This window comes from Caloenas nicobarica, chromosome 2 (genome assembly GCF_036013445.1).
Source record: "Caloenas nicobarica isolate bCalNic1 chromosome 2, bCalNic1.hap1, whole genome shotgun sequence".
Taxonomy (NCBI): domain Eukaryota; kingdom Metazoa; phylum Chordata; class Aves; order Columbiformes; family Columbidae; genus Caloenas; species Caloenas nicobarica.
This window is the reverse complement of record NC_088246.1, coordinates 141,285,380-141,310,994: the sequence shown is the minus strand read 5'-3', so window position 1 is coordinate 141,310,994 and position 25,615 is coordinate 141,285,380. Positions and strand designations below refer to the sequence as shown.

At 40.5% G+C, this 25,615-nt stretch overlaps 1 protein-coding gene across 2 annotated transcripts in view; it reads right to left on the bottom strand.

The window, feature by feature from the left end:
• The window catches only part of CPQ (carboxypeptidase Q), a 160,700-nt gene that overhangs the window by 119,089 nt on the left and 15,996 nt on the right, over positions 1 to 25,615 (bottom strand). For both annotated transcript variants that reach the window (XM_065627216.1, XM_065627215.1), the window contains exons 2-3: positions 18,915 to 19,374; positions 7,138 to 7,345 (exon numbers count right to left, since the gene is read on the bottom strand). In XM_065627216.1, the coding sequence (XP_065483288.1) occupies positions 7,138 to 7,345; positions 18,915 to 19,341 (635 nt within the window). In that variant the 5' untranslated portion in view covers positions 19,342 to 19,374. The remainder of the gene's footprint in view (positions 1 to 7,137; positions 7,346 to 18,914; positions 19,375 to 25,615) is intronic.

The window sequence follows — 25,615 nt, the reverse complement described above, 5'->3', positions numbered from 1 at the left end:
AAAGTTTTCAATAATAATAACAATAATAACACTTGATTTTATGTACATCTCAGCATCAAGGAGGCCTACTTGGCTGACATGCAGTGAATATCCCCAAGTTTGTCTTCCCTGACTTACAGAAATCCTTGCCTCTGACCCTGAGCTCCGTCTTGGAATTGCCATTTGATAATCAAGAGCCATAGCCTGCACTGATGAAGCGAATCACTGTTATCACAGAGGGCACATCTCTGGCTCCTCCCATTCTATTACACCATAAGCAGTTTAAATCATTGTACAGATGACGTGACTTTCTTAAAGGTCTCATGTGGTGTGTCCATTTTATTCTGAATAAAGAACGAGCTTTTAAAGTGAATCTCCCAAAGTCCTTGCTTGCCTGATCACAGAGCAGTCTCCAAGCACCAGTGCTAGATTCCTTTTTGGTGAAACTAAATCAGAATTTGCGTTCAATAAGTGCACCTAGACTGGCTCAACTGCTAACACATGCTCAGTCTCAGCTGTTGCCCCTAAATCTTTATTTGCAGGGTGGTTTTTTAAGTGATTTTTACTCTAATTATATCATCAGATGGAAAAACTTCATTGCAACACAAGGATTTTTGTTCTGAAAGATGTGAAAATGATTTGCAATTAGAAGAGGAAAAATTTGGACAACCAGTAAAATATTTTCCCTGATCTCACGAGAACGAGACACCAGATTATTTCATTAACCAAAAAACAAGGAAGCAGGTATACTGATGGACTAAAATACATCCCACTCATGTAGACTTGAGAGCCCAAGGCTAGCTTAATTAGATGGAAAGAAAAAATTGAGAGGACTGAACAGAACTGTAGGAAATTAACTCGCATACCACATGCACTAACAGGCCGAAAGCCACAGTAACCGCAAATTCCTGAACTGACACAGGACTTGGAGAGGAGAATCAAAATTCAAAGGCACCCAGGACACTAGCAGCTCAGGCACACTAAGCCTGTACACGTGGCCAGAGATGTTACGTGTCGGCTTCTCTCCAGCTACGCATCCTGTGAGCATCAGCCAGGCTGAACGCGGCCGGGTACACCACTGAGGCTGCACAGCTTCAGCAGCCCCGAACATCACATAACCACCAGGGTGCTACGGACAGATCTGAAAAAGGCGCATAGGAGTGTCGGGCAAAAAGAGGGAACTCAAACAAAAATGAATTATACAAAACCTCCTACTTCATTTTGTACATATAAACCAATTTCATTCTTTTCCTTTCAACAGGTGCCAGAGGTAGCGAATGATCTTAGTTAAACTCAAACGCCTGAGGAAAGCTCTTTTTTTTCAGTTGAGCAGCAATCTGGATGGCCAGTCCCATGCTACAACAGACGGTGTTACTGAAGAAAAAGTGATGACAAATCTAACTACTATTTTGTACTACCATAGACTCGCTTGTTCACAGCAATTGCTTTGCTTATTAAATAACCAAAATGAAAGAAGACAGTAAATAGTGAAGTGGTTAGCTGAAGAGCTCCTGAAATTATTTTAGGATGTAGATTAAGTTTTAGAAATTTGCACACAGGTCAAGATTTTTTGGCTGAAAATAGCAGCTGGTGGTCCAGGACATTTAATGGGCAACAGGGGCAGCTTTCTAGGGCCAAGCGACCTGTCTCACCTGCTTGGCTCCCAGCCTATGACAGACCAAAGGGAATAGAGATCTGCTTAGCTAGACCACAGAGTGATAGAGGTGCTCAGGGACCTGACCTACAGCTCATGATCCGACTGGGCTCAGGTCACTTTGAGTCCCGTATTACCAGAGAACTGCTCTCATGCTCACACACAAGTCTTAGCCAGTGCTTACCAGCTGAAATACAATCCCATGGGACACAGCACTGCTCCCCCTCTATGGAGAGCAGAACGAGTCATAGGAAGAAAGACTTGTAAGATGGTAGCAAAAAATTAAGTATACTGGCATTCCTTGTGGAAGGAGGGACAGAACAGGAGGGAAAGGAGCCTTCAGGGCTCATGACACAACCACAGGATACAGTACTTCAATAATAAAACATCAGTTATAAAGGCCAGACACATCTTTTTGCTATTTAAAAAAAAAAAAAAAAGGCAAAAGAAATCCTACCAAAACTACTGTACCATCCCAGATTTCAGAAAATCTGGCAGAACAAGCAGTAGTGGAGTGTCTCTGCCACTATTGATGTGAATAAGTCCTTTATTTCCTTAGACATGGAGCTCTAGGGGAAGGAAGCCTCACATCTGGAACCTAAGCCAGCAGACCAAGCATTAGGAAGAGGTGACATGGTAAGAACTCTTGCTAGCACCTGAGAGCTGAAAAATGACGCTAACTCACACACATTGCCAGTGAGATTAAGAAGGGAATGAATTGTTTCCAAACCAGTGAAGAATAAAAAGGAAAAATAGGAGAGGAAAAGAAAAATGCACTTTGATAGTACAATGTATATACAAAAAGCTATACGTTACTACACGTTAGAGGAAAATAAACCAAGTGAGGTTACAAAAAGTGGAAATTAAGATAAAGGCCCTGAAGAAGGGGAGAGAAAATGAAGGAAATTACTTATTTCAGGTAAGTATACAATGCTGAATTCAGCCCAAAAAGAGAAGAACTTGACCAAGCCTGTCCTTGTTAACAGTCTCCAGACTGTGTCAAAGTATTTTGGCCTTGTAATGTTCCCTGTTGGATTGGAGAGACTGTTCTGCAGCATTTAAAAAAATAGTAATTGGGCTCTTGGCATTTATCTCTGAGGATTCTTGAGAATTTTCTTTTTGAGTTCTCAAAAACCACTCAATTTTCTTTCTTTCTAGAGCCCTTAAATGGGTTATTGTCACAAAGCACAGTGTTATGACTTTATCTAATCTGTGGTTCTTGAGGAACAGAAGGATTTACTTATGGTTTTAGATTCATAAGAGTACATTCAGCACAGGATAAATACTGGACCACTTCAATAGCTAAAGGATACCTTCTACCTATAAAATGTTATAAAAACACGCAGCTAGAAAGCAGAAAAACAGACTTACTACAACCACATTTTTAACCATGCCTTGTAAATGGACTATTTTTGCTATAAAAACATCCACTACAAACTGGGAAATACTCATCAGTTTATTGTACACAACAGTAAACATATGTATTACTTCGGCTTGTACAAGACCGTTAATCACAGCACAGTCAAGCTATTAAAGCAAAATAAGTCAGCATTCAGATTTCTCCAAAAAGCCAAATTGTATGGATACTGTTGACTGATTACCTTAATATGTGTTATTTGAAAAGTTTCATTAAAAATAGTTCTGTTATTCTTAACTCTCCATAACCATGTTAAACTGTTTTCACCACCAAATTGCCAGTGCTGCAGCAAAACGTTACTGGGAAAAAGGCTGTCATAAACACACTATTTGGGGAGAGGGCAGGAAAAATTACCTACCTGTTACAGTGACTTTCTACTAAGTAAAAAAAACCCACTCTTACATGATATCTATAAAGCAGCAAGAGAATTATCTGACTGCAATACAACATGGGGACAATGCCACAAGACATAATTGCCATGCAACATGCAATACCAACCATGCAACTACTGTTATCTCTTCACAAGCCAAGGGAGATGCTGTTGCTGATTTTATCTCCTATTCTCTTACCATTTCTGTCCTAAATAAATGAATCCACTCCTTGAAACTCAACAACAGATCTTTCAAGTCCTCCACTGTCACCAGTGACTTGGCATGAGCCCTAATATAAACACAGCAGTGACTTTTCCTGAGTATATGCAAGTTTATCCCTTCTTGCCCTCATTGAGAGTTGGGATGCCTGAGACCCCAAGCAGTTTCATTCACGCCACAGCTATACTACCATACCTTAAAGGAAAATAAGATGCCCACATAATCCCTGCTCAAAAGTTCCCTTTGCACTTTTTACCCTTGACAATGTGGCAGCCACTTGCCATCTCTGGAACAAGGAACAGCCACCAAGCTGCCACCAAGAGAACACTGATTTAATTCGTGTTGTGATTTCACCAATTCTGTCTTGTCAGTAATTTTAATAACCAGCCCTAATAAGCCTAAGATGTTCATCTACTAGAAAGTACCTAGTTTTAACGTATCAATATTATTCACATTGCAAGATCCCCTAGAAATTGCATGACAAAGTGGCTTCCATTGTTCCAGCCAGCTTAATTCATTGCAAATGGAGTAAGTAAACAACAAGCGACCTCCTGTCCAAAAGGGGTTGAAAACTTAAAACCAAAACCAAACAAACAAACACAAACAGACAAAACACAAACAACAACAAAGCTGATAGAGTTTAGGGAAAATGATGACTTTCTATCCTTCATTCTTCATACTTTCTTCTAAGATGTTTCCGGGATGTTGTGGACAACTGCCACAATCCTACTATCAGTTATTCATCTTATAGATGCACACATAAACACACAGGCCCAGAAAGTAAAGGTTCTGGTCAACAAAGCAGCAGTATACAAATTGCAAGAATGCCAGACGTTCTTTCACAACATTTAGAAGTCTCTTATCGGCTTTCTACCTTTCATCTCTCACCCTTCTAACATGCTACTCCCTGCAGCAATGTAGTATTTCCTATCAGTCAATCAAAAAGGCAAGTGACTTGAAGAAACAGTGCCCCAGCCACTGATTGACAAGAAGCACCACATCCAGCCCAGAATCCATCCAGCACAACACACTGGTAGGAGAGACAAGGATATACATGGCTGGTGATTAAGAGAAAACATGGGATAAGGCATGGAGATAAGAAAATCCATCATGCCTCCAGCAATATCTATTTTCTGTTAGAGACAAGACAAATAAATCTAGGCATTGGAGAGTGGCAGAAGTGACAGACCGTACCTGAATACCTCCCTTATGATAGGAAAAAGGAGATTAACCAATCTCTCCCACACCCAAAAAAACCCTAAGTGAAGGTAAATGGAGAAACGACAGAAAGTACATTTAATGAAAAAATGCTTCCTGGCAGCATCTAAATTTGAAATTGCTTTTGGGAATGACACCTCAGCTCCCAGTCTCAATTAAGGATTCAATATTTCTAAACAAACATGCATTTGGCATCTGTTTCTCCTCTCTTTTCATTCAATTCTGAAGTAGCTGTAGTGCCAGTACCCAGACCTAATAAACAGGCTTTACTACTTTCAGTCTCCACCTCTGTTCCTCATCTCTAAATTTTCCATTACGTGTTCAAATGCACTTCCATAAATAGTTTGGCAAAGAGAAGATACAAAGAGTCACTTTCAAATGAACACCTCTGCAGGGCACCAGAACCAAGGACAGGATAGATCATCTTCAGATTTTCAGATAATCAACAGATTATAGATCACGATACTCTTTGATGATACCAAATAAGACTTTTTGAATCAGTGTAATTTTTCATAAAACTGTTTTTGAAACATATTCTACTCTATGTTCATTATTATGAACTTTATTAGAAAATTATAAGTATTAGAAAATATATCATAAACATCACATTGGTTAGACACAAAGAAATACACTACTATAGTTTGGATAGTATCTGAATTCAAACTACTTTATTTTTGAGAAAGTATTTTAAACAGGTAATCTTGGCTTCTTTAGGGGAATATGGAGCATTTAAAAATGCTATCAAGCAGCTACACCAGCAGCAGAGCTATCCTCTGCACGTGATGCAATACAGTTAGCTGGCATTGCTGCATTTCTCAGACTTTCTGAGGCATCACAAATGGTAATGCTTGTATACTTCTCATACTACTGGGATGTGACCACCTAGGTTCTGTCTGAAATGTTGGAATCAAGCACATTGCCAAGTGCCTGTCCCAGCCACTTCCCAGTCCCAGCATCAAGCAAGACCCAGAGACTTGACACCCCTTCCCATCAACCAGCCCAGACTTCTGTAGGAAGAAAACCTAGGAGCAGAGATCAAAAAGAAACCATGGTGTTATCTAAACACAACACAATTCCAGTTTATGATGTGGCACACTTTCAGGGTCAGGTTAGCTACCACTCCTCTGTGGATGAAGAGTTACTGGGCAACTAGGGGGAGGAATAAATGGGCTGTAGTGCTCCAAACATGTACTTGCAAAAAAAGAACAATGCAGCACCTCTTGTACAAACTGTATAGCTCTCCGTCTTATGTAAGTGGTTTTATTAACACAGCTCTACAGTTTAAGCCGCCAAGCTTAGTGTCTGGCCTCACTTGAAGGCCCTGCCCTCCTGCCAAGGCTGCAGCTGGGTCAGGCAGGTGGGCAGGGAGGTGGGTCTGGTGTGTCCCACCTGCAGCCGCAGCCCAGCGCTGCTGCCTCAGCCAGCGCCACCACAACTCCCAGCACTGCCCACAGGCCACTGTGCAAAGCTCACCAATAACCCCATAAAATTTTAAAAAATAGTATGTGGAAGGACAGTGTGTATCTGTCAGCCTTTTACTTTATGGCTGGACTCTTCTCCGTTTCCTCTCCATGCCTAACCTAGTCTTTTTCACGACAGATGAGCGTTTTCAGTGCAAGCTTTCAGAGTTGGAAAAAATCACCAGAGAAAAAAAATAAGGAATTCTGTTACCTACCAGAAAACTAAAAAAGCTCATTTCAGTAATGTAACGATAGATAAGTAACATACAAAGACACCTAAAAATACTTTTTTTAATCATTATTTCAACCTATCTTACTTAAAAAGCAGCATGATAATTACAAACCTTACTGCTAAAGTGTTCTAAATAATTATGTTCAAAGCAGACTACTCCTCCATCTAGTACACGTCACCCTCATGCTAGGAAAATTACCAATACAATAAAAACAGTACACTTACATTCTAGTCAAATACACAGAATGACCAGTTTGTATCATCACTGACAATCTGGTACATGTTGTCATCAAAGATATTTGGTTTTGGTTGATCTCAGAATATTTATGGCAGCCCTGAGAATGCAAGAAGTTCTTTAAAACAAATAGCATACAACATTTGGAGCAGTAACAAAAAATTAAAACATTTTGAAAGAATGACAAAGCACAGGGGAAAAGAACTATTGTGCAGCCAGTAGTTTCAAAACCGAACACCCACTCGTAACTGGCAATGTTTAAGGCATGGGGAACAAAAATGCCTGCCCAGAAATGACATGTGAGCTAAAGGCTGAAATGTGAGTCACAGGGAGAAAAGAGAAAAATGCTTACCTATGAATAGAAAAAGAAGCAACGGATCTAATGAGGGATGCCACTGCTCCAACTTTAGCAGCTTCCACTGCCCCCTGTGATCTGTACCGCACGGTTTCACCGTAACTGATGAAAGGTTCGTTGTAGACAACAATCTTCCCCTTGGCCTCCTGAGCTCTTTTGCGCAGTTCATCAAAAGAGGCCACCACTATGACTTCTGCTGTAATTCCTGAAAGAAAATATTACAGTGGCTTTACCATTGTTTTCCTATAACTCTCCTACAGCCAGTTTTAACAAGTAGAAAGACATGGACTGCGCAGAACACAGGAAATCAGGTTTAACTTCTTACTAGAAAAGGACGACTATGTGAAATGCTTCATCAGGGATTGGTACCAAGTAGCTGTAACAGCACCCTGAACCGAGTACACACAGTTCTGCAAACCACACTATCAGGTTGGTATTAAAACATGACTTGAAGGGCAAGAAGGATACACAGGGGGAATTCTGTTCTCCGCATGTGCTTTAATCATTTATAGTACAAAAACATTTGCAAAATCTGCCTATGGGATTAATAAAAAAAGATAGTAATCTTTTCATGGAATTGTTTTGATACGTTGCTTAACAACTTAGTTTAACATGAGACAACTGGAAGAACATATGTTTAGACTAGACCCTTATAAATGTAATCCACAAACAAAGTGAAATTAAAGCTCTGCAGTTTCAACAAATTTTGCAGTATGGTTATAAACAAACAAATAAATAAATACATTAAATCTTCATATTTCATTCATAGGAATACCACAATTCTAGTGGATCTCTTTCTGGGAGTTTTCCCAGGAACCCAGTTATGACAGAGAACATAGGCAGGCACTTCTGCAGAACTATTCACACATGGTAAGTTAGATCCCACCCAGCTCATTTTTTTTAATAGTTGGAATAATTTTAAATCGCTGTATTATCTTGTTTGAAAAAAATAAAGGGTTTTATAGATATGTAGTATTGCCCAAAGCTAGAGAATCCTTCTAACTTCTTAGAACATTAATTGAGGAACTATATTTCACAGGATTTAAGAAGTAATTCATTAAAATGATCACTATGCTTAAAATCCAATTTTGTTGATTAGTTACAGAGGTAAGTGCAAACTGCTTAACAACATGGGCTGGTACTTTTCTTCTATATATAGAAGAACTAATGGGTGCCTGAAATTTTAGTGTACATTTCACCTAAAAGCCACAAAATATGTCAGTGAAAACTAAAACTAATAACACGTCTTGAAAGGATTTGTCAAAGGAGTCAGACTATCATAATTTTAAGAAGGGAATGTTTCTCCTTGAAAGTCTTTTTTTTTGAGGTACAAGAATTACATGGAGAAGATTTCAAAGGCTCGTATTGGAGACCGTAATACAGGAGAAGACAAAAAAATAGGAAGATCATCTCTTCCAGCACCAGTATATCCAGGCTCACAGCTCCTTTAAGATCAACCTATAGTACACCTCAAAACCTTAAAGAAACTATTTCACACAAAACGTTTGGCTTCTTAAGAGTGTACTGCCAAGAGGGCAACAGACATCTACTGCTACAGCAAAAGCCCATGAGTTTTAGCTACAGAACTAACCTACTGTGAGAGGTGTACAAATTTTTACTGAATAACTATTCTGATTCTTATCTTTACAGAAAGAGGCACAGAGAGACAAACCAGAGAATCACCTTCACATTTTACTAGTTGTTGTTGGCAGGTAGGTGAACATGGAAACAGACTCCAGCTGCTGCTAATGCACTGCAGGTTCAGCTGCCTACCCAAGGAGCATCCCAGCAACAGGATTATTCTGGGTATGGAACTGTGCCACTGGAAATAAAGCCAGGTATCTGCAAAATTTCATTTTCCACAAGAAAAGTCATGGTCTCAGCAGGCTGGTACTACAATCCGTATTTCATATTAGCTTTCCCCAACGCTCCACTTGGATCGTGCAGCAGGCACTGGAAGGGCACACATATTAGTGACTGTTTGTCAAGGGAAGCAAGGAGTGTAACTCTTCTTGGCATCACTGCATTAATGAACAAACAACAACTCTGGATGTTTTTAAAGAATGCTACAGACAGCTACTAATTGTCTATAATCCCCAAGAAATATAATGGAGAAGTACATTTATGGCCCTCCCTACATGACAAGCATCAGGAGTTTGTACCATGAGCTTTATGGGAATTAAAACTAAGGGAAAGAGCGCAGACCTGCAGACTCCAGCCCAGTATCTCTACTTTTGAATGTTCCCAAAGAAGCTAAATAAAGCTATCCTTTAAAAAAAACAAAACAAAGGTTCTCTCTGCAAGTTTAACTTAATGGCAGCACTGTATACATACAGCATAAATTGCAGTGCTGTCCATAACAAAGTAAAACTTCAACCTGGTGTAATTTCTGACTGATTCAACGACTCATTTGCATTTTAGTCCCATTTTATACCATTTCAGTCTCACCTACTGAAGTGACTAGGGCAATGTTTATCTTAAATAAACATGTGGACCCACATACATAAACCACCCTAAGACCTCCTGTGCAAAGGGAGAAATGAAACAACAAATCCAACAGTTTATCAGTTTGAGGGGAATGAGTTAGTCCTTTTAAAAATGGGAAATACCTCACCTTACTAGGCCTTTAAGCAAATAAACAAAACTCTGCCCCTAGCATCTCCTGCCAATTCAGTGCCTCATGGCTCTGCTGCTCATGCTGAAGCTGTTTTTTCTCTTTCTTACTCCTGTCATTATCTGACGCAGAGCTTGGCTGTGCATTCTTGAACAGAAGTGTTCAGAAAACCCATGTAAGGAGGGAGCTAGATTGCCTGCTTACTTAAGCAAGATATAAAGATTATAACCCACATAGTCCAAAAGATGAATATGAAGCATTTGGTGAATTAGCTAAGTAAAGGGCATGAAGCATCGAAGACAGAATTATGAACATGGTAAACCTGGCTGACTGTGTGAAGCTGAAGACCATTTGTTCTCACCATGTGAAACTTTATACGTATTGTTGGGTCGGGCCACTAAGGAAAAGAATCTCACCCTGTCGTTTCTGAGAATTAAGGTACAGGGAGGGTCTTAATGGCGGGAACAAGCAGGCAACTTCCAATTACCAAACTTTGGTACTGCAAAGACATCTGTACAGAGAAATGTACACTTCTGTCTTAACACTGGGATATGCCACAACTTTGATGGCCACACTGCCAGCTGAAATAAATGCCATGGCAAGCATCAGCGAAGTCTAATATCCATCACAGGCAGGATGAAGGCAAGACTGATTACAGTTATTCTTCATTAGCTACAGAAAGTCCAATTATTATATATATATGTAAAAGCACATGTAAATCAGCAGTCTGCAACACTGCCATACATTAGAAGTCTGACTCTTGGCATGAACAATTCTGTCTGGAGAGTCACCTCCCAGCACCTGCATACCTGCCAGCAATCATGCCAGAAGTAGGTTAGTTCAAAGGGAATTCCTCATGAGATAACTTACTCTCCATCAGATTAAATGCAGCAAATATTTAAGCCATTTTAGTATCTGGAGCTATGCATCTGTCTGTGTTAGTAACAGGTTTCATAGAAAAGTAAGGAAAGAAAAGGAAAATTCACTCTCAGATTTTAAAAATGGATAAATCTCTATTAAAATATCAAGGAAAATTCATACAGAATATTGTTGCTGTTCTTGGCCACACCAGGGTAAGACATGGCAAGACTTCACCATATTGAGTATCAGGAGTTCCTGAGATTTCGGAACCCAGTCTCTATTGGTTTTCATTTATTACTATCCTAGAAACACGCAGAAATTCAACCTGCTTAGTTACAATCAATTGCTGTATTAGAGGAAGAATTTAGCAAAGCCAGAAAAAAATATCATTTGCATACGGTTTAATCTTACTGGATACTAATTTCATTATTTCTCAATTATGGCCTTATTCTTCTCTTTTTTTTCCCCAGCCTTATTTTTGTCATTCAGTTAACAGCAACAGTCCCTTGGAGATCTAGTTACAAAGCCAAATGCAGCCATCATTAATTTGAAAATAAATGTTTTCAATAACAGCAAGTGAACAACTCACTCCTATGTACCTTCCAAATTTCATTTACTTCACACTGTGTTAACATAAGAATTAAGATTTCTCTTACAAATCACACTATGGAACAGCAATGCTGCTGATCCACATGCACTGAAGCTGCCACTGTCAAATAAATAATCTGATGGGTAAGGCAATTTTTGCTTAAAACTATTAAAATAAGATATTTTTATTTCTAGACAAAACAAAGTTGGAAACTACATCAACTAAGTCTCCGGAAAACTTCCCTGTGCGTTATATATTTAAAATTTTTGCATCCTTAGCATAAAATATCTGAAATATCAACACAAAAAGTCAACAACACATTAATTTTTCTGAAGTTGGTGGAGATTTTGAAACTGGGGAAGAACATATCTCAAACATGCCCTGGCCTCGGCAGTCATGAGAGCAAGAGGGAGACAGAGTGCTGCCCCACCATTCATCAGAATCAGGCATCAGGACACCAGGACCAGGAAATCAAGGCGCTTCTTCCTAGTAGGAAGAAGACAGAGGAAGAATAGGAGCAGCAACATGAGAGCAGTGCACAAAGCCCACCTGATGGTTGCAGCCCTGCCCTGCAGACCAGTGACACTAGATCACCCTTGTTTCTTGTCTACTGCGTGGCTGCCACTTCTCAGATTTGCCCATTTCCACCTCAGCTCTCCCACAAAGCTAATTTAGCCTGGAAGCTGCCACATCAAGGTATACTATATTCCATCCTGAGCCTAAGCACATGCAAGAAGTAGCCCCAAGCTTTTCTGACCTTAGCTTGGCTAATCCAGTTGTCCTTCAGCCTTGACAGTCTCCTCAGGATGAAAGTACTGTGACCCTCCTTCTTTCAGAAATGGCCCACTTGCACTGTCTTATGCCTATTTGCAAGGTAGCTTCTCTCGCAGAGTTACAGACAGCCTAGAAATTTTTTTGCATGGGTCACAGGAAAGAGCTGCACATACAAAGTTATAAGGTAGCTGCTGGGATGTGCAGTTCTCCTGTAAAAATGTGGTCTTGGACCCCAGATACCACATCAACCTGCACAGAACCAGAGCATGTGCCAGGATCAATAGTCCTGGATGAGGATGTAAGAAGATGAAGCATACAACAGGGAAAAAGTAGATACATATGTCTGGAGATAGCAAAGAAAGGTAGTTGTTGGGACAGGTCAAAAAACCCCGATTTTGATGAGTATAGGGAAAAGACAAATACATTATTGAAAGCTAAGTAAGATTAGGGACCCTGCATTATATCCTATTCAGGTTCAGCACCCTTTAAAATCAGCCCAGAAAACATTTTTCCCCTCAACTTCTGTCCTACCTCTTCTAAAAATATACCGCTTTTCAGCTCTCTCCAGGAATTAGTACAGCTTTCCCCCGATGCCACACATAATTCAACAAGATTTTCAGAAAAACGAACCCAAATTCTGGGTCCACAATGAACTCATCAAATTAAGGCTTGGTGTCAGGCTGAAGCAAATGAAAGACTCATTTCGTCACTTTTTTTTTTCCTCAAAAATTATTAGCATGTACTGAAAATATAAAATACCTTAACACCTAGAAACACATTTGGTCTATCAACACGTAACAATATGAGAATTAAAATATGGAGAAAAGGTTAAATATTTTAGGGGAACTGTGAAACAAAGAAGAGGGCTCTTATCAGGAAGAAAAAAAATGTAAAATCTGAATATACTTCTGGAAAATGTGACCTCACCTACTCTGTGGAACAGCAAAGAGAATTACTTCATGAAACTAAAATTATATAGGGGAGTTATCCAAAAATCATATGAGGCTATTCAGCTCTGATGCATAGCACAGGAACTAATGTACTACTCCCTCCTTTAAGAAGAACATCAAGAAAAATAAACACTATATAATAGTTACATTTTCGACAAGTATGAGTTACAATTTCCAGCAAGTACTGGCTCTCATTAGAACAGTTTGGTTCCAATAACATGTAGCTCACTGTGCAGTGGTAAATCCTTGCAGCAAGGGGGTTGGACTCAACCCCCAGCACGAAGCCTTGGACGCCAAAAGAGTGGGGCAACAGGTCTGGTTCTCCCAGGAGCAGCCCTACAGGGGGCACAGGCTCGCTCTGCAATGTCTGCAGCGAATCAGGCACCCAAGAATAGGACCCAGAAAGGCCCGTTTTGGAGCACACAGGTGCCCAAGGTGGGAAGTATGGAAGACAACCATTCCCTCCTCAGTGAGTCAAGATGCCAGTCACTGCAGGCTGTCCCCTGGGAGGGAGGGTGACAGTGCCACCCAGCTGTGTGTACCTTCCCCAGGCATGCAGAAAATCATGTTCAAATCCTGCCTCCAACAGCGTGAGGCAGGAGTTTCAGCATGGGCTTACCATCCTTGAGGTAACCACTCTTAACTCAGTGACAATGAATAGGGCCAAGATGTGAAAATTCCATTTTTTGCCATTGCAAATCTATACAGTTCGCTTGAACATTCATTATAGCAGCGACTGGAACCCATGTCCTTCCCAGACAGCACGTCCACCTCAAAGCCACACAGCTACTCCTACTCTCTACATCTTTGAAATGCCACTGAACTAACTCTTGGCCTGGATGCTGGGCCACTGAACACCAGAGCGTCTGAGGTCCTTCATGGACGTCATCTTTTACATTCCAAGAAAAACCGTAGCACAACTATCAGACCACAAGCAGCGCAGCTCTAAGTAATAATAAACAATCCAGGCACCCCATACCGAGGCTTCATGGTCTCAATATGTGAATCAAGAGCTCCTCATGCATAAAAAAAGAGGGACGCACTAAAGTCAGAAGGAGAACTTTACACTGGGCTCTCCTGCCTGTGACTCTCTCCAGCCCCTGTTCTCAGCACTGAACCACTCATCAAAAGGGGGTACCCAAGTCCGTCCAGGAGGATCTGCTTCTCTCCCAGTAGGTCAGTGGTCATCCAAGATGCTGGCAACTCAAGGGTAAATCCTCTGATACACATTAAAACTAACTTTTTTGCTGGCCTTTTGTTAATCTAGATGAATTCCCTATTCCACTTCACCACCGGGGAACAAAAAAGGAGGGTCAACACTGGGGAAGATGCATCAGCCAGGACTGGAGTCAGACCACTTCTTTCACCAGCATCTCTGGCTTAAAAAGACTGTGAGCCCATTGCAACATCACACACCTCCCATAGCTTTGAGACACATATTATCCCCATTTTATAAATAGCAGGCTGAAACTATTTTCACATTATCTAAGTGGCAAAACTCCCACTACCTTCTCTAAGAGCAAGACTGGACCAAATGTTGTTGATAATTAAACAAAAAAACCCACGACTTGCACACAGAAACTAGGAAAAAGTCTGTCAATACATTATCTTCATATTATTCCAGTTTCGCTGCAACATTTTGAGCAGGCTGTATTCTGGGGTTGGTCCTACTTGTCAGTGCATCTTCAAAATGAAAGGGCAGGGTCACTCATCAGGAAAAAAAAAAAAGGCATTTTAAAACACATGCAAAAAATAAGAATTCTTTCATATTTTATGGTCAAACATCTGCTAAACTACTACTTTCCTTCAATTATGGGATTCTCAAAGCAACAATTATATCTGTTTTCCTTGGAATTTGGGGGATATAATCAGTACTACCAGAAATCAACACAGTCTCTCTCTCTATAAATATCTCTGGGGTTTGCCAATGTTGAAACACTGGAAATGAGACAAGGGCATTGACTAAACATGGTAAACCTCCAGTTTGTCAGCTCCCTAAACTGGGCACTTTCTAACATTCAATACTGTTTGTTACCTAGGAATCCATTTCTTTGAGGCAGTGACCATTTTCAGTCTCTGCTGACTTGTGGAAATCCAGGTCACTCTGTGTTTCATGTTCCTCCTCTCCCTGTCACTGAGACAGGCATGAAAGTTACTCCCTCCTTGTAAGGAGATCAAAGGAAGTGAAAACTTCCTCTTTGACCCAACATCTTCAAATCTTGGGATACACTGAAAGGGAAAACATTTTTTTTTCTCTACAATAAAAAAATATAACCTTTTCTGTGCTACCCCTTTTTGCTGTGTAAATCAGGCCAAATCTGGAAACTTGACATCCTGGCATGTTGCCCAGACCTGAAGACAAAAATAAGGAAATGTGGATTTTATCCACAAGATCACAAGGTATCAAAATGCCTCCTGCACACCATCAGAACTGTTCCAACCTCGAGTGAGCCAACCAGCTCTATGCCAGACTCATACCTGAGCCAAAGTGGGCAAATCACAGCACATTCAATAAATCGGAAAAGCTCTGTCCACGTTTTCAACCCCACAGGCATGGGTTAGATAGAAGACCTGCAGGAAGAGACACTCCTTGTATACCAGAGTCAAAGCTGGCTCAGGGTCCATGGCTAAAATGCTACTACTATTTAGGGCTTCCTGTTCCTGCCCCAAAGGATCATGGAATCTTTTCCACACACTCACATGGCGTATGCCAAAATGGAAAGTGAGCAGCCTCAGCGTGTGCCCTGGCCATTGGGTCACTCTTAGGAAACACTGTTTTGAATTTCCATGGACAGAAGGGAAAATAAGCCCTGAATTTCCAACATCGAAAGCCAGGTTTCTAACTACTGTTAGGCTATTGCCATATTAATAAAGACGCCTTCAGAGCACTAGCTCGGGGAACTGAGCTCCAGGAGGAGCCCTGAGGGCAATGGGAGCCACTGAGTCCAGCACGGAGCACTAAACACATCCAGAGAGAAGCAACATTTTAAGTTTCTGCCAATGCTTCCTTATTTCCTTAGCTCATCGGGTCTGAAGCCTGGAGGCACATAATAGGAAGGGAGGAATACAGAACATAACTGAGAGGATGAGAAAACAAGAAATGGTCTCTCATACCTCTTGCCGGGATGGAGAAGTCACCCCCTCTCATCTTAACCCCACTCCCAGACTTAAAAGACAAAAAGTCCAGGCAGTGCTGTCCTCTGGATCTAAGTAGGCATCAGTAGTGTCAAGGAAGGGATCTGTCAGGACTCTACAGAGACAGTGATTTGCAAACCAAGGGGTCTGAAACATATCCTGATAGGAACACCAATTTAAAATGCACATTAACTATCAAGCTAATATCAAACACCTTCAGGGATCACCTGCACACTTTAGAGGCTGCTCTGAAGGGTGTCCCGGCTCCTGGGCAGAGCCCAGGCACCAGCAGCCACATTCTGGAGACAACATCTGAAAGCCAGTCCTCAACCCTTCAGGCATCCCTCTGGCAAAGCTCAGCATGGCAGCAGTAGATCTCCCTGGTTTGATCCTGTGCAGCAACAGCAGTGCAATGCCAGGAGAATCAGCATCAAGCATCTCATATTAAGTTGCATTATTTTGATTACAGGATGACTCACACTCCCACAGCTTCTTGGCTAAAAGAAGACAAATCAGAACAGCCAATATTCCCTCACTGAGGGAAATTGTTCAAATATTTCCGATGTGATTTAGGGCAGTCGCCTATCCCTTTTTCTCAGGAACAGGGCATGGTGACAATCACTGCTTAGAGCAGAGGGAGTGGATCTGGGAATGAATTCTTCACAAGTGATCAGGCGGTGGTTTTAATAGTCTAACCACACATTTTTTACTCCATGCTTGGGATGAGCATGAGTTTCAGGACAGGCACTTTTCTGAGCAGCAAACCTTGCAATCCTCTTGCCTGGTGAGCAGCTCTCGCCAGGCATTTCCGTCAGCCAGGCGGCTGGTCCAGTGATGGGAAGAACGAGAGCCAAGAGCTCAGCAGGGACCAGCTACCCTGCATAACCTTCTCCAGCATCAAAACCTGTCACTGCTTGAACAGAGTGAGATGAGACCAACAGAAATCATAACAGCCACAAACAGTAGGACAGATTTTAAGTCGCAAGGTAAGTAATTTAATCAAAATGATTCCAAGTGTGAGAAACTGTCAGCTCTTCTGTGAGAAATCTCATTGCCATGCAGTGTTCTAGCATCAACACATACAACGTCTTCAGAAATACGGCAGATCTCAGAGGAAAGTAAAAAGATGAGGAAGAATAATGTGGGGGTTTGAACATTATTCAGTATAAACCAGCATTGGATAATACAATCTTACCTTCCAAGACATCACCAGCCACAGGTACTAGCCCAACCATTCAGTCATCAGTATAATAAGAATTTTACAGATGAAAAAGGACACGATTAGCTTCTGTGAGCATTCTTAACCACATAAATTCAGTATCTCTCTAAATGAAAAATGAAAACCTAGGAGTAAGACCAGTCTAGTGCAAATAACTACACAGCTAAGAACGGGAAGTGAAAAAACAGACTTCTCAGGATGTGATGATGTTCGCCAAGACTAAATTGCAGGTTCTCTTCGCAGGTTCAGTAACACTTGCTCAACACCAAAAATGCCGTTTTTATTTTCGCTTCCTTTTTAGGAAGCTTGGAATAGGACTGGAAAGGACATAAAATATGTTGTAGGTTTAACCTTTGCTTTAAATATTCTCCTATCTAAGCACTAAGCCTTAGACATATAGTGGGATAAACAGATATTATTAATGGGCTAGGTTTGAGTTTTAGGCATGTGTTTACCTCAATATCAAAGAAATACCTCAGACAAAATTTACAGTAGCAGTTTCCCAAACCAAGTAAGATTTATTCCAAATATATCTCAAATTACCCAATTTAACTTTGTTGTATTTTGAAGGGCTATATATTCTTTCTAAATGAAACAGCTTTTTTACATTATTTGTTTCATTTCAAATGGAAAGCTCACTATCACAAAAATTTACAATTCTTCAAAAAATTATGAGTGTCATGTTACCTTTCATTTCCTAAACTAAATTTATTTTCTCATAAAGGAACAGGAATGTTTCTGAATCTGTCTAGGAATAAGTTTATTGTTATTTACTGGGAGCAGTCACAGAAGGTGGTCATCCAGCCTTTAAACAGCAATCCTGAGAAAGCCCCACATCTATATGTACGGAAACAGAATCTTACAAATCAGTTCATTTGCAACCAAGCTAACATTCTGGGGCACGAAACACCTGAATTTTACTGAGCCCAACTAATGATTATTCTTTTTCCCGAAGTAACATATCACATGTGATCCACTAAAAGGCAACACACAGTTCAGTAACAGGTAAGTGCCAAAGACTTTTCCAAGGTGCATGAGACAGCAAGTGGAGAGAAGAGGGAGGAGGTGGGGTGAAGGAAAGGACACACAGATACCAATTGCCACGCTTAGCGATGGGCTGGCACTTCCCAGGCTCAGTACAAGATTCTCCTCCTCTTCTTGCTGTCTTGTTTTTTGCCAGTGCAAACCACTGAGCATTGCAGGACAGGGCACAGCAAGAAAAGCAGAAATCACTTGTCAGCTCAGCACCCCATGGAGAACAGTTCTGGCTAAAATGAAGAAGAAGGGCTAGAAACCCCAGATCACAAGAACAAGTTTCCCACCAACCTCAATGGAGAAGTAGAAAATTTGCAAACGAGGTTCAGCAGTGTTAAACAAAAGGGTATAGATTTAATGGAGAGTTCAGGAATCAACTCTAATTTTACAAGCCGGTTCAACGAAACTAAATGAAATCAAACTGCGTCATTCACAACCACATTATACAGAAAAGTCCTGGAACAATAGGATCTTGTCTTGCAGAACTATTATAGCAGGAAGAAAACTTCAGTTTGTCCACTGAAAGAAGCTGTTAGGGTTATAATACAGTTTGGCATAAAAAAGCAAGTGAAACTTAATTCCAAAAGGAAGAGTTACCTTCTGGAGGAGTTGCAACACTGCTCCCAAGACCCAGAATAGCAATGCTGTGATTCCTTGGTTTCAGCATCATTGCAAACTCTTCTCTTCTTTCCCAGTGTGGTACCTTCACAGGCTCCAGATGCACATTTTCCAACCCATCATCCCGCAGGACACTGAACATATACTTGATGGCTGCATCTAGATTTTTTGAACCGCTGAGCCTGGGTCCTATGGTATCAGCAAAAACTGCTAATCTTTCATAGGATCTGTTCTGAGCTTTTCCATGAATAGCAAGATCAATAATAGCTTTAGCAATATCACGATAGCCAGCTATCTCGTTTTTAATGTCTTCAAACGTTTTGGGGTAACTGTCATCTCTTCTCAAAGATTTCCCAGCATACTGTTGTAATAAATTCATGAAAAATAGTAAGAGTATATACTTCATTTTTTTTTCACTTTTTTCTTTTCCACAGATGGCCTGTTGGAGAGACAAAAAGAAAAAAAAATCATACAGCTATCAGCAATTATTTGGACTGGCAGACAGATGAAAATGAAAAGAAATCAGTTTATCATGAAAATGCTTTGATCAGAACTGGCAGGAACGTAAACTCAACTTGGAGACACAATTATTGAAAGCAAATGAAAAAGATACTTAGAACACTGGACACAATCTTTGTTGTGGTCTTAAGAAACATCCTTGGAATGCTGCATCTCTTTAAATAATTACATCTTTCACTGAATCAAAAGCCAGGGCTGCTCCCATCCAGGAGGAGCTTTGCATCTCCTTTCTGTTAGGAGCAGGATTTGCCAGAAGTGCCAAATCAAATGTCTTCACACAAAACATCTGGACAAAAACATTTCTTAAAGCATTCATGAATAAAAGTGCTTCTTAATCTCTATCTTCGTAACCAGGAAAGCACTTTCTATTGCACTAGAAAGAAGTCAGAGCAATTTAGATCAAATTCTCCCAGGAAGAAAGTATTATTTTTTCCATTGCATAAATCCATGACTACCAGAGAAACACAATTTCTTATTAACCAGCGTATCTCTTCAGGACTGACTTCAGCAGCACTGTAGAGAGGTGCCAGGTCAGGGGTGCTGATCCTGCGTTGAATGCCAAGAGTTATCTTCGGTAACACTTTATAGTTTATCCAACTTATCATTAAAAGTTCTCATTTTTAAGATGTCACAAATTTTTCAATCTTATAAAAGCAACAGTTTGTCTATACTATTGATTGAACTGACAAAAAAAACCCTCTGGAGTGATTTGGTGTAGTTGCAAAGCTCTTTTATAACATAGCAAGTATGATTACCGAAACCCAAAATATAAAGGTCTTTATTGATATACACAAAAGGAAATGTAACTGTTTCATTTTCCTTTGAATTTAAATCAAGCTGCACTTTGATAAAAATTAGCAATAAGAAACAAGGCCTTTAAATCAGCTCGACAGCTGCAGCTATTATGAAACTTAAAAAAATAGTAATTAGTTATGGTCAAATGAAATGACAATTACTACTAGCTCAAAAAGATTTTGGTTCAGCACTTTTGCCATTTTCATAGACTTTCATGGGAATTATGACATTTTTGAAAAATAATGTAATTTGCCTCAAAAACTAGTAACACTAAAGGCAAATTTTGGCCTCTACAAAATAAGTTTTGCTTGGAAACAATCATTTCACAAATAGCAAAGGACTAATTAGTTGGCTAATGTGCATAAAATACAGGTAAATCAGACCTGCATGGCAGAAGTGTTACTAAAAGATTTTGCTGTTCAGCTTTCCACATAATCCTTCTTCCCTGTTTGTATTTATGTAATATTTCTGGAGAGTTATACTCTTCATGTTATAGTCACTGACCTGAGGAATCATGACAATGTACTCACCTTGTATTTTTGGGTCATGATGTTATATGCACACAGAGAGCCAGTACAAAGGAATGGGGGAGGGTATGAGTGTGTGTGTGTGTACATATATACACATGTATTTGCATACATTATATCCACATATGTTTATCACATGCAAAATACAAAAAATATCCTCCTTTATTTTCAGACAACTGCACACTACAGGTGCTTTAATTGAGCATTAATTCTCAGTCATTTTATGGAGTAGGCAAATTTCACAATAACCAAATAGCTTTGTAAATCATAATGCCAGAAGGGAACAGAGTATCTACCTCATCGGACTGCCACAGAACACCAATTGCAGGATATTCCTGAATTAACTCCCACTTCAGAAGCCACACAGCAAACTAGCAGTCAAGCCAATTCCTGAGAGAGTAAAAGTGAGTTTACACCAGGTTTGTGCCTCTGGGAACACATGCTACAGTTGTGTTCGAAGCTTCTGCAAACTGCATTCTGAATTATCTAAGCTATGAAACCAGCTTTCTACTTATGTTTGTTACAATGAGCCACAAACAGATATACTCATTTTCTCAGGATGCTCATTCTGGACCATTTTACAGCATTTGCTAAAAATAAATAAAGAAAAATAAGCCTTTGACATAATTAAGTTACCTTAATATACAATGAATTCTGACATCACATCTAATACGTATCTTGTCCCATTTCCTCTCCTGTCCTCTCTTAGTTTCAGTGTATTTATATTTCCACCTAGAAATCTTTGTCTTAATGTAGGTTGCAGGATCTACTCATTTGATGTCTCCTTGTTCAAGAAACATGCTGAGATAAACAAGAATCTGGGAAATTCAGATGTAACTTTGATACTTACAGTTACCGCTTTACTTCTGATTTCTCTCAGATTTTTATTTATGTTATGCTTCCAAAGAAGCTTCAGCCTAACAATGGCAGAGCATGCTAAGAAAAGCTGAATTACCACCCTCACGAGAATCTAGTTGGTACTAAGAATGTGAATGCTTAACCTTCCTATATGTCATTATAAGAAAGCACTTGTAACTTTAAAATATAATTTCTGAAAAGTCAGCAAAGTGTGTATCACACAATCACAGAATGGCTGAGGTAGGAAGGAACCTCTGGAGCTCATCTTGTCCAGGGCAATCTAAAGCAGGCTGCCCAGGACCATGTCCACATGGCTTTTTAATGTCTCCAAGGAGGGAGACTCCACAACCTCTCTGGGCAACCTGTTCCACCTCTGTCACCACCACTGTAAAAAATATTTCCTGATATTCAGAGGGAACCTCCAGTGTTTCAGTTTGTGCCCATTGCCTCTGGTTCTGTCACTCAGCATCAAGGAAAAGAGCCTGGCTCTGTCTTCTTTGCACCCTCCCATCAGGTATTTATACCCACAGATGAGATCCCCCAGAGCCTTCACTTCTCTAGGCTCAAAAGTCCCAGCTGCCTCAGCTACTCCTCACGTGGAAGATGCTCCAATCCTTTAATCATCTCTCTCTTGTACTGGAGAACCCAGAACTGGACACAATACTCTATGTGTAGCCTCACCAGAGCTGAGCAGTGGGGAAGGACCACCTCCCTCAAACTGCTGGCAACGTTTCTCTTAATGCAGCCCACCAAGCTGTTGACCATTGCCACAAAGGTACATTGCTGGTTCATTCAATTTTGTATCCACCAGGACCCCCAGATCCTCTTCTGCAAAGCTGCTTTCCAGCTGGGCAGCCTCCAGCAGGCCTTGGTGCATGGGGTTGCTTCTTCTCAGGTGCAGGACTTCTCAGTTCCCCTTGTTGAACTTCATGAGGTTCCTGTCAGCCCATTTCTCCAGCCTGTTGAGGTTCCTCTGAATGTCAGCACAACCATCTATCGTATCAGCCACTCCTCCTAACTTTGTATCCTCTGCAAACTTGCTGAGCGTGCCTTCTGGCCAAGCATCCATATCATTAAAGATGTTGAAGAGTATTAGACCAAATATCGACTTCTGGGGGACACCTCTAGTTACTGGCCACCAACTGGACTTCGTGCCAATGATCACAACCTTCTCAGCTCATCTGTTGAGCCAATTTTCAATCCACCTCACTGTCTGCTCTTTCAGCCCATATTTCATCAGCTTCCCGAGATCTTACGGGAGACAGTGTCAAAAGCTTTCCTAATATCAAGGTAGACAATATCCAAAAACAACACACTAAACCCCCAAAAAACATACACACAAACTTTTTGAAGTCACCAAGCCTAGTTCATATGATAACCAGCACAAATTGCCGGCTTTTCATAGGCCTTTATGGGTCTTTTCATAAACAGCAAGTTCAATAGCTTTAGTATATAAGAATATTAAGCCGCTCTCCTTCAAACGTCCCCTAAACTTGAGATAAAGGCAGTAAAAAATTCCTCACAGTGAAGTGTCATTTTCCCAAAAGAACAACAAAAATCATCTGAGAGTTCATCTTTGAATGATAAACCTATCACGCAGATCTCCTCTCTCTCTGCAAGACAGACAGGGCAAAGGTCTTAAACAACCAGGAGCAGAAGACTTGGGTTATCTCAGGACACTGACAGAGAACTGTAAAATGCCTTTTATAGTCTGAATTACTGTTTATTTGTGGTTATACTACACAGAGGGTATTGGTGTATTTTTATTGCTATGCTCTGTACTTTCCCCATGTTCTTCTCCTTTGGACCAGTTAATTACACGCTCATAGACATTCTCTGCTAGAGACATCAGTAATTTTCTCAGGATGACCATGCTCATTCTCTGATTTTTGCCAAGCTCATCACCCACAAAGAAGCAAGCAAAATAATCTCATTTCTGCCAGAAGACAAATTCTTGCTGAATGGAGTAAGACAACAACTTTGTAGAGTCAGTTTCAAAAACTTAAGCTTTGGAGGTTTTTTTGTTTAAGGGTTTGCAAAATCTACCAGAGAAAGCTGATATATTTAGTTCTTACATAGAAAACATGGGAGGATTGTTTAATTAGCACTGGCCACCTCAAAGAGCCTCCAGCTCCCAACTTCATGCATTTTTTCAATGGAGAAATCAAACCACATTTCCCTTAATTAAGAAACATTTTCTTTGTCCTCTCAGCCTCATTCAAAACCAGCAGCATCCTCACTCCAAAGGCTGCCCCAGAGGAGCTGCATTTAAGACCCACAGTTTTTCCAGGAATTTCCCACTGAACACTGAAAACAGACATGTTTCCACAGCTTTTGTGGAAGTAACATACTCCTGCCATACACAGTGTTTCACTATCTGCCCCTACATTGTAAGAGGAGTGTAACTGAATTCAAACTCTGAGCAAGGACACAAGAATGGGAATTGTGTCTTCCTTGAATAGTCCAGCATCCTCTGTCCAAAAGCTAGCAGTGTTCAGAAATAGTTCCCTGCTAGATAAAATAACATCATACTCACTTGGACTGCAATACAGGAATCACTCCAGTGCTAATTCAGGGACAGAACAGCACATCTGTTGTCCCAGTCTTTGCAACATTAAGTTTATCATCCCAGTGAACCACCTGGGAAAAGAGACTACTGAATTTTGCACATCTCACTAGTTAAGACTCAGGAAATGAACATCACAGTGCCAGACAAATTAAAAAAATAATATGATACTCACAATTGTTTGATGCATTTAATTATTCACTGGATTTCTTCAGCAGAAGTTTACAGAAAATGAGCTAGGTAAAAAACACACTTTCAGGAAGCACAGTTCTTTCTCCCAGCCCTATTAATGCATCTCTTTCCATGGCTTTTTAGGACAAAATAACCATTTTCTAAATTAGGGATAAGAGTCTGGGATTCCCCTTGCCCTTCCAGGAAGCAAGGATGCTCATTAGAGGGTACAATCCCTCTACTTTATTTCTCTGACTCTGTAAATCTTGCATGCATGGAAAGGATACAGAATGGTCCTGTTCCAGTTTTGCCTGCAGCCTCATGTTTAGGGTATTCTCCTAAAAAGTGAAGCTCTCAAGACCACATAAAACCTACAACTTACACCTTTCAGTACTTCACGGGGACTTCTAATCACTGACATAACAAGCAGAAAGTGGGAGCCACCATTGCTCCTCTTCCCATTTTGAGCAGAACTGAAAGCCATTCACATATTAGACACTGGGTGTTTAAGCCAGATGAAATTGGTCTCCTCAGAAACTTCAGCAGCGCTCAGGGCTTAATCATCTCCAGCTTAAAGGGTTATGTAGGTTCTCAGCTTTCCAGGATGAAAGACTACACTTAGGAACCATGGAAACTCTGTGGTTCCAAATAAGGACAAAGCTAAGAGGCAATAACATAAAACAGCTCCAGTTCTTTCAGCTTCAGGTGAAGTGGACAGGGGGCGTCCAGCCATGGCAGCACCTGGATCCATATAGAGAAGGACATGGTCTGAATATGGCCCATAGAAGAGGAAGATTTCTTCCTGCCAAATCTTAGCAGAACATTTCAAATGGAAAGTCTGGAGCAAGGAAGACATACCCTTGGTGGAGGAGGACCAGGTTAGGGAGCACTTAAACAAACTGGACATATGTAAATCCATGGGGCCTGATGGGTTGCACCCACAAATGCTGAGAGAGCTGGCTAAAGTAATTCTGAGGCCATTCTCAATTTGTAAGGTCATGTCACTCTTATCTTCAAGAAGTCCAGATTAAAGGCAGGATATAAGCCTTCTCCAGGTCTAATGAGTATGAAAGAGAATCAAATGTACCACACAACGCCAGGTTGGTAGTGAAGATGATGGCATGTGATACGTTTAATAGCAACTATGCAGCTACTTTAAGGATGCTTCCATCTATTGTCCCATCCATTTGCCTGCAGCTAACTACTGTGTTTGATGCTAAAGGGCAAGATCATTGGGATCTTCA